Source organism: Elgaria multicarinata, chromosome 19 (assembly GCF_023053635.1).
Source record: "Elgaria multicarinata webbii isolate HBS135686 ecotype San Diego chromosome 19, rElgMul1.1.pri, whole genome shotgun sequence".
Lineage (NCBI taxonomy): Eukaryota > Metazoa > Chordata > Lepidosauria > Squamata > Anguidae > Elgaria > Elgaria multicarinata.
In genome coordinates this window covers 5,667,546-5,676,829 of record NC_086189.1, presented here as the reverse complement: position 1 = coordinate 5,676,829, position 9,284 = coordinate 5,667,546, and the positions used below count along the sequence as shown (strand labels likewise).

Here is a 9,284-nt window from a genome sequence, read left to right as displayed (position 1 = left end):
ACCCCCTGCTCAATGCAAGAATCCATCCTAAAGCATCCCTCACAGAGGGTTGTCCAGCTGCCTCTTGAATGACTCTAGTGTGGGACAGCCCACAACCTCCCTAGGCAACTGATTCCATTGTCCTACTGCTCTAACAGTCAGGAAGTTTTTCATGATGTCCAGCTGGAATCTGGCTTCCTTTACCTTGAGCCCGTTATTCCATGTCCTGCACTCTGGGAGGATCGAGAAGAGATCCTGGCCCTCCTCTGTGTGACAACCGTTTAAGTATTTGAAGAGTGCTCTCATGTCTCCCCTCAATCTTCCCTTCTCCAGGCTAAACATGCCCAGTTCTTTCAGTCTCTCTTCATAGGGCTTTGTTTCCAGACCCCTGATCATCCTGGTTGCCCTTCTCCGAAAACGCTCCAGCTTGTCTGCGTCCTTCTTGAATTGTGGAGCCCAGAACTGGACACAATACTCTAGATGAGGCCTAACCAGGGCTGAATAGAGAGGAACCAGGACCTCACACAATTTGGAAGCTATACTCTATTAATGCAGCCCAAAATAGCATTTGCCTTTCTTGCAGCCATATCGCACTGTTGGCTCATATTCAGCTTGTGATCTACAATTCCAAGATCCTTCTCGTTTGTAGTATTGCTGAGCCAAGTATCCCCCATCTTGTAACTGTGCCTTTGGTTTCTATTTCCTAAATGTAGAACTTGGCATTTATCCCTATTAAATTTCATCCTGTTGTTTTCAGCCCAGCACTCCAGCCTATCAAGATCACTTTGAAGTTTCTGTCTTCCAGGGTATTAGCTATCCCACCCAATTTTGTGTCTTCTGCAAATTTTGCATCATTTGCAAATTTGATGGGGGCTGTAGTCCCACACATCTGGAAAGCTAAGATATAATCATTTAAACAACTTCACCCATCCTGGTGCCATACTGGCTAGGGATGATGGAGAGTGTAGTCCATTACATCTGGAAGGCAGCTCGATTGTCAGCTTCCTTCACTGGTTTCTATGGGCAGCTGCTCACACTCTCTCACTTCGCGAGACCCGTATTTAAAAATGTCTTTCGTTATGAACCCAACAGCTCCCTTTCCCAAGGATCAGATGTGCTACTCTAAGTAATTATCATCGCTATGGTCTAAAATTGGAACAGTTGCCCCAGCTTCAAGGCAGCTTTCAACATAGAGCTACCAATGGTAAGAGCGGTATTTCAGACACCCACAAACATGTCAGGAGGGGGGGGGGAAATAGCCCTCCTTGCATTGTTGTTCTCCAGTAAGTGGTGCTGGAAACAGTAACTGGTACTGAGAAGCAGACTGCTTTGGAAGCCTGCAATGTCTGCTACTGATCAATTCACGGAAGATAATGATCTAATATCGCCTTAAAGGTCATCTGTTGGCCCCAACTGAAAAACTGGAGACGGGGGTGTTCCAGCACGTCTAGTTTCACTCTGAACAATTTAGCAAAAGTGTGGACACAGTAGCAAATGTTTGCTGAAATATAACCCAAAGCCAAAGTAACCCAGGCAATGAATGAATAAAGGCCCTAGGTTGCAGGCCCCTTGGCATAGGGACCCATCATACCTGCTCTTTGTAAAGCACCATGGCATTATATTTTGATGATGCCTAAAGAATCTTAAGAAACTAGGCAAAATGAGGCTGCGATTCTATACACTTATTCCACTGCTCAGTAGGACTGACATCAGAGTAGACGTGCGTACGATTGCAGCCAGGATGTTGTATGGTACTATGGCTACAACGGCCCTTAATTTTAGAGTCCTGAATGATACTGCAAAACTCTAGCTACTGTCCAATTCTGACATTTGGTTGAAAATTTGATAACACAGAGAAGGCAAACAGTTGTTTTCCACCTCTGCAGATAAAGAAATTGCTAACTAAAAACTTTTCTTTTTCCTAAAGCTTTTAAAGCTTGATGTTGTGCGGACTTTATACTGTTAGTTTTACCCTACCCTGTGCCTGTTTGCATTCTCTTTCCCTCCTTATTGTTTACTACAACTTTATTAGATTGTAAGCCTATGCGGCAGGGCCTTGCTATTTACTGTTTTACTCTGTACAGCACCATGTACATTGATGGTGCTATATAAATTAATAATAATAATAATAATAATAATAATAATAATAATAATAATAATAATAAGCTTTCTTTTCTTGCCCTGGAAAGGAAAGGAACCTCCCGTGCAAAGCACTTGAGTCATTGCTGACTCCTAGAGGGACACCTGCTTTCACTGACATTTTCTTGGCAGACTTTGTAGTGGGGTGGTTTGCCATTGCCTTCCCCAGTCGTGGTTACCTTTCCCCCAGCTAGCTGGGTACTTATTTTACAGACCTCGGGACGATGGAAGGCTGAGTCGACCTGAGCCGGCTGCCTGAAACCAGCTTCCGCTGGGATCAAACTCAGGCCATGGGGAGTGTTTCAGCTGCAGTAACTGCCGCTTACCACTCTGCCCCAAACGAGGCTATTTTCTTGCCCTACCCAGTGGTAAATCATAGGCCAATTTAAATAATTTACCTTCGGTGCAACCTGGTGATGTTTCGTAAGGGATCCCATTTGCTCGAAATCCAAACCCACAGGCATGAGAGGAGGGGGGAAGTGGTAACTTCCATTATAGTGTTTTAACCACTAACAGCTGATTGTTTGTACAAAAGGGAGGGTAGAGGATATGGGACGCCCCCAATTAACTGATTTCTTCAGTTCATCTCAAACCATCACACAACTCCGCCAGGTCCTTGCAGTACTTTCCCCCTATGTCATCTTTTACAATGTTTTGTACTGTGGATTGTTCTTATTTAATTGCAGAACGGAATAAACACACAAATAAGTCACATTAATAAAACCTGCTATATTTGAGCGGGGGAGGAAGCTTTACCATAGCACCTTTTCAATTTTGTAAAAAGTCACACGTTAACTCAAGTATTTTTAAAAAAATCAATTCAGATGTGATGGCCTTATACATAAATATTTAAAAAATTGAAAACAGCAACCCAGTTGGCCAATTTTCTCCATCACCAAACGCATTGCCACCTATTCAGGAACAGAAGGTGATAAAGCATAAATACATGGGAAGACAAAAGTGTTATTTTTGTGTGGCTTTACAGAAGAACATCAGAGGTCAGGAGAGAGTGTTCAAACAACCCAGCAGTGGCCTTAGAACAAAGCCCCCACCCACCCAATTTAAAAGTGGGGGGTGGGGATATCAGCACGTGCCACTCTGAAGCAGGAACGGAGAGAATATAGTGAAATGTAGAGATCACACAGACACACGCACACCCAATGAAAAACAAAATGGTTAGATGGCTATTTGACAAACAAAATGTCACTGCTCAACCCAAAGGGACACATAAGGAAAGGGTGAACGGTGAAGAGAATGTGGATCTATAAATGTAGGTTGCAGGAGCCTCTTCCTAAGGAACAAGCAGTGCGAAATACCCTTCCTCAACGGGCAGGGAACACTGCAGCGATTTGTCCCTTACAACTGTTATCATTACACATTTGAACCGACACCGCCTCCTGAAACAGCTAGAACAAGGAAGGAGAAGGAAATGGAATGGTGTTCACACTTCATGGGCCTGTTCAGACGTCGCAACAGCGCACTGTGGTTTCTTTTACCTGCAGGGCCTCTCGTGTTGTGCATGCGGGCATTTTGAATATTCAAGCTGCGACTGCTGTCGCCTGCTTTTTTAGGGTCGTGGCTTGTTTATTTACCATGCCAACAACCCACCTTCATCGGTTTCACACGAAAGGACAAGCTGCAACCCTGGCTTGAATATTCAAAAGCCGACCGGCACACACGGTGGGGCAAATAATCCATCATGGCATATTTCTCTGGCCGCGATCGTGCAAACCCGGTCCATGCGTTTTGGCCCTAAGGTGTGTTGCTAGCAGACACAGCCTTTCATGTGTTCACCACTCTTCCGGTGGCTGACTGAAAATCCCCTTCGCTCTGCATCTCATACACATGATCTTTGAAATTTGAGGAATTGTAACGGGAAGCATTCACGAAACATTAATAAAAATACAGAGATACAAGTTGGCAGGTTACTTGGGGGGAAAAACCTGTAACCTGTGTAAGGCACTCGAAGATTGAGGAGGGGTTAGTGTGCTCCATGCTTCCCAGTCTCGATGCATCGTGCTTCCTGCTCCAAGTGGAAGACGCATCGTTCCCTCTAAGAACAGGATGCAGACCTGAGCTACACAGATTCCTGAATCTGTTATGGCTTTGAAATAGGTTCACCCAGCCAGGCCTCTAGCAAGAGAGGCTCAGGCGTTAAGCGGGAAGGTTCGATCACAGAGGAGACCGAGGGCGGATGGGGGAGGTTGACAAGGCACTGTCTCCAAAGACGTTGGCGTAAGAGGATTTGAGGAACTGGACGTAGTTTTGCATGCTGCGGTTGGTGCTCTCTGACTGTTCGAGGCGGTCTTTCAGGTCCTGGAGGCGGCTTTGATACCGACGCTCTGCCTGCAAAAGTTTGAGAAGAAATCACAGGTGAGTCAGCTCCAACTCTATCCCAGCTCAGCATTACAAACATACACAATCCAGAGAGAGAATTATTAATTATTATTATTATTATTATTATTATTATTATTATTATTATTATCTCTTTCTTGCTCATAGCAGTTTTTCTAGACAGGCATGACGGGCATTGCCAAGTCATGCTGTCTTTTACAGATTCAGGAATTTTCTGACAATTGAGCATGTTTTAAGTATGGCTGCTTTCTGGATGTTGGTGTGGATGTATTTTGGTAGGCCCAGTTTCTGAAGGTTTTCTGTGTAGTTTTTTTATGTGATGCCAGTGACTGATGTGACTAATGGAATAATTGTGACCTTTTCCTGTTCTTTGACTTCCATGGCCAGTGGTGTATATTTTTCTCTCTTTTCCTCTTCCTTTTCAATATTTTTGTCATTCGGTATTGCTATGTCGATGAGGTATGTGTGTTTTTCTTTTCTGTCAATGACTTATTATTATTATTATTATTATACACTCTCTCTGTACAAGGGACCACTCCTCAAACATATAGCAGCTCACCATGCAGAAATCCAGAGCTCCTATTCTAAAATACTGTAATGTGACTTCTGAGCTCCCCATAATTCAGCTCCCTTCCTTTTTACCTTGGACCTTCACATCTCTAGACTCCTAAGAGTGTTATAGAAGTTGCAGCACTAGCAAGTGGACATGGGAAGAGAGTTTAATTCAACTCTGCAACTCGGCCCTCTGGAATTCATCTTTCAGTTGTTCTACTATACCTTCGCTTGTGCCTGAAATTCCACTACATGTCATCAAACTGAAATCTACAAAGAAGTTATCACCTGCCACCAGTCAGGGCCATCTCCACTCCCAGGACTAGAGGCAGGAAGGAAAGAATTGGGTGCTGAACGCAAGAAGGCAGAGCCCAAAGCTATTCCCACGGACCTAGGATTCCGTGTTTTGCGAAGGATGCATCTATACTGCCAGCCTCCGCACCGAAACATCCCTTAGAATCATAGCCCCTGAACCTCTTCCTTTCACAGGGCAGGCAAACTGGTGAAGCTGCCCACAAACGAGGCCGGATCACCGACATGGATGAGGGTGTTGTTGCAGGAAGGCCCACTCACGTCATCTTTGCTCCGCCGCGTTTGGTTCAGTTCAGACTTGACCCTGCTCAGCTGGGTCTCCAAATCCAGGATCTTGGACTGCGATGCTCTTTCCCTCGCGGCAGCTCGGTCCCTTGCTTGTTCCAGCTGCAGGCAGAAAGAAGACAACTAGGGGAGCTCTGGCTCCGAATCGGAGCTCCGCAGAGGCGGGGGGGGGCAGCGCCAGGTAAGGCCCCCCTCCCTCCTCCCCCCTTACCTGCTTCCGTCCCGGCCCACCACCAGCTTCACTAGAGCCTGCGGCTCAACCAGGAACTGTAGGCCCCACTTGCGGCCTACACTTCCGGGTTGAGCCGCGGGCTCTAGTGAAGCCAGCGACGGGCCGCGATGGACGCAGGTAACAGCCCCCTCCCCCTTACCTGGCTCTGCCGCCGTCGCCGCACAGGCGGTGGCAGCAGGGCCAGGTAACCACCCCCCTCCTTCCTCCCCCTTACCTGCGTCCATCCGCGGCCCCGCGGCTGCTTCAACAGTTGCGGCCTGGTCTTCCTGTTTGAGTCCTCAGGCTCAGTTGAAGCAGCCGCAGACGGATGCAGGTAAGAGCCCCCTCCCCCTTACCTGGCTCTGCCACTGTCACCGTATGGGCAGCGGTGGCAGAGCCAAGTAACCCCCCCCTTACCTTTTTTGCGGAGCTCTGGATCGAGGCGAAGGATCCGCCTTCACCTCGATCCGCTCCGCTGCTCCCCCGATCCTCTTCGCCTCCGCCTTAAGGGGAGGCGAAGCACCCCAATCCACTTCTGCTTCTCCGGTCCGAGGAGGAGCGGAGTACAGCCCTACAATCCAGTGCATGTAAAAAAGACAGGGAAAAAGTCCTAGAACTCCCAGCATTCCTAAGTGAGCCATGCTGGTTGGGGACTGCTGGGAGTTGTAGAATTTTGTCTGAATATGCGTAGTAGGATTGCGCCTTATCAAAACGGTACCACTTCTCTTCCTCACCCCCTACAAATTTAGAAAGAGTTATCTGCATTTTGCCTCTTGTTCAAAGACAGAACAGCATTGGGAAAACAATGCTAGAAAATTTAAAAAAAAACAATAGTGGAGGGAAATTTCTACCCTAAACCCTCCAGATTGGGATGATTTTCAGTTCCCCAATCACTTCCCAGGATCTGGGGGCATATCCATTCACCAAAATGCATGCCCACCCCTTAAAGAGCTTGCCAGGAATTGAGGTAAAGAATTTGGAGATGCGCGCGCAGAGAAACAAGCATTTATTTTCCTCTAAAATACGAAGATGGGGCAGGTAGCACAACACAGTCTTATTCATGAACGCTTTCCCCTCCCCTCCACCCTCACATTGCTTCTTCTTGTTAACCTTTGGGTTTAGATTTTTTTCATTTACAGCTTCCCACCTGTCCACAAATAGAGAAATCAAGGAACCAGAGAGAGAGAGAGTTGTGTAGTTTATTAACAAAGACTGGCCAACGAGACCACATCACGCCAGTCCTTTTCCAATTTCACTGGCTGCCAGTCCAGGTCCAGGCCCGATTCAAAGCTCTGGTATTAACATTCAAAGCCCTAAACAGCTTGGGGCCAGGCTATCTAAAGGAATGCCTCCTCCCATATGTACCTGTCAAGACCCTAAGGTCATCCTCAGGAGTCCTTCTCCATGAGCCTCTGCCAAAGGAAGTGAGGCAGGGGGCTACCAGGAGGAGGGCCTTCTCTGCTGTGGCACCCCGGCTGTGGAATGAGCTCCCTAAGGTGGTTCACTTGGCACCTACATTATATGCTTTTAGACGCCAGGTGAAGACCTTTTTATTCTCCCAGCATTTTGACAGTCTATAAATAAATTTTAACGTGGTGTTTTAAATTTGCAATTTTGCATTGCTGCTGTTTTTCTCTGGTTGAGCTTTTATATCGTATTTTATATCATGTTTTTGTTGGATCCTGGAATGGATCATGGTTATGTTTTCCATTGATTTGTTAATTGCTGAGGATCTGGAGGAACAGAAGACTCAGCAGAAACTTAAAGGTCAACTCTACACCTGGACATTGAGTGTCATAATTGAATAATTGTCTAACTGATTGTCTTCAATTAAGGGTTGCAAGGAGTTGCATCATTGTACAGGTTATCTATAAAAGTAAATGTATTTTCAAGTGCTGTATAACTTCCATGTCCCTCATGTGAGCTGTATTGACTGACTGTTTGTAAGTATTTGTATCTGTACTGCCATAACTAAATTATATATTTATTTGCCAGTAAAAAGGTTTGTTTTAACCTACATAAATCTCTGTCTTAATTCACGTCTTTGCTGACTTGGCTGAGAACCGCTGTAATCTCTGCTAGTCTCTGTAGGGCCCAGACAGAGACTTAACACAAAAGGTTAAGTGCCAGAAACCCAGTCTGTGCAATAACTAAACAGCTTCTAAAGCCATAACTCAACAGTTTTTATACTGTTTGTTTTAGGCTTTGAATGGCTTTAATTTTTGTGAACTGCCCAGGGAGCTTCGGCTATTGGGCGGTATAGAAATGCACTAAATAAATAGAGTCTCAGTGTTCAGCTGAGATCTGAGTTTGGATCCCTGTCAAGGCACAACACTTCCTGAGTGACTTTGGGCCAGTTGTGTGCGCTCTCTCTCTCTCTCTCTCTCTCTGTGAGGCCTCGCCAACCTCCCCAGGATTATCGTGTTGTGAGGATGAAGTGGGAGGGATCTCCATATATCTCCATGCAAGCTGCACTGAACTGCTTGGGGAAAAAACAGGAAGAAAGTTCTAAATATCCAGGACCTTCCCTACTAAAACTTCTTCTCGCAGAATTTCTTAAATTGTCTTCCTTGCAGAAAAGGGACCTGCATTCCACTGCACCGGCAAGGACACTTGGGAGTTCTCCCTGACTCTTTCGGGGACCCTCGCCAGGAGAAAGGTACCAACCTGCCTCTTGGTATCCTCAATGGCCATCTCCAGCTGGCGTGCTAAGGAGCTGCACTCCCGGGTCTTCTCCTCCAGGCGCAGCTGGGCCTGATGGATCGACTCCTCCCGCTTGGCTATGACCTGGAGGAATTCGATGTTCTGTCCGCTAGTGGCTTCCAGCTTCCTAAACGGCAACGGGAAAAGTTTCGCTTATGCGCGCCCACGTTGCGTCAGCTAGATTAATCGGGGGAAATGCTTTGGTAGACTAAAGAAGCGCCCAGGATTATTCAAGGAGGTGTTACATTGTTAGAGGGAAGAGCCATGGCTCACCGGTAGAGCCCCTGCTTTGAATGCAGAAGGTCCCAGGTTTTCCAGGAAGGGCTGGGAAAACGCCTGCCGGAAACCGCTGCTGCAGGGCAGTGTCGACCATACTGGGCTTAGATGGACCGACGCAACGTAAGGCAGCTTCCGACGTTCCTATTTCTAATCCCGAGGGAGGAGCTTCAAAAGAAGGGAGGGGACTGAGAAGCGAGGGCGCCACCCCACTGATGTCATCCAGACCCCCCGGGGGGGTGGCATTCCAAGAAGCAAGCCGGCAGCCCTGGCCAGAACATTCCCCCCCCCCTGCTTTGGAGGCAAGTGATGGCAAGCGCATTGTTGGGCCAGTAGCTGCAGCTTCTTGACCCCTGCCTTTGCTCCCCACACCCCACTGCATACCTGAACCTCCGACATTTGGTGCTAATTAGGAACATAGGAAGCTGCCTTATACCGAGCCAGATCCTTGGTCCATCTGGCCCAATACCGT

General features: G+C 47.0%; 2 protein-coding genes across 3 annotated transcripts in view; one reads left to right on the top strand and one right to left on the bottom strand.

The window, feature by feature from the left end:
* Positions 1 to 9,284, top strand: part of BBLN (bublin coiled coil protein) — a 179,905-nt gene that overhangs the window by 126,001 nt on the left and 44,620 nt on the right. The window lies entirely within an intron of this gene.
* The window catches only part of ODF2 (outer dense fiber of sperm tails 2), a 31,363-nt gene continuing 24,906 nt past the window's right edge, over positions 2,828 to 9,284 (bottom strand). For both annotated transcript variants that reach the window (XM_063144879.1, XM_063144880.1), the window contains exons 18-20: positions 8,501 to 8,663; positions 5,599 to 5,724; positions 2,828 to 4,464 (exon numbers count right to left, since the gene is read on the bottom strand). In XM_063144879.1, the coding sequence (XP_063000949.1) occupies positions 4,291 to 4,464; positions 5,599 to 5,724; positions 8,501 to 8,663 (463 nt within the window). In that variant the 3' untranslated portion in view covers positions 2,828 to 4,290. The remainder of the gene's footprint in view (positions 4,465 to 5,598; positions 5,725 to 8,500; positions 8,664 to 9,284) is intronic.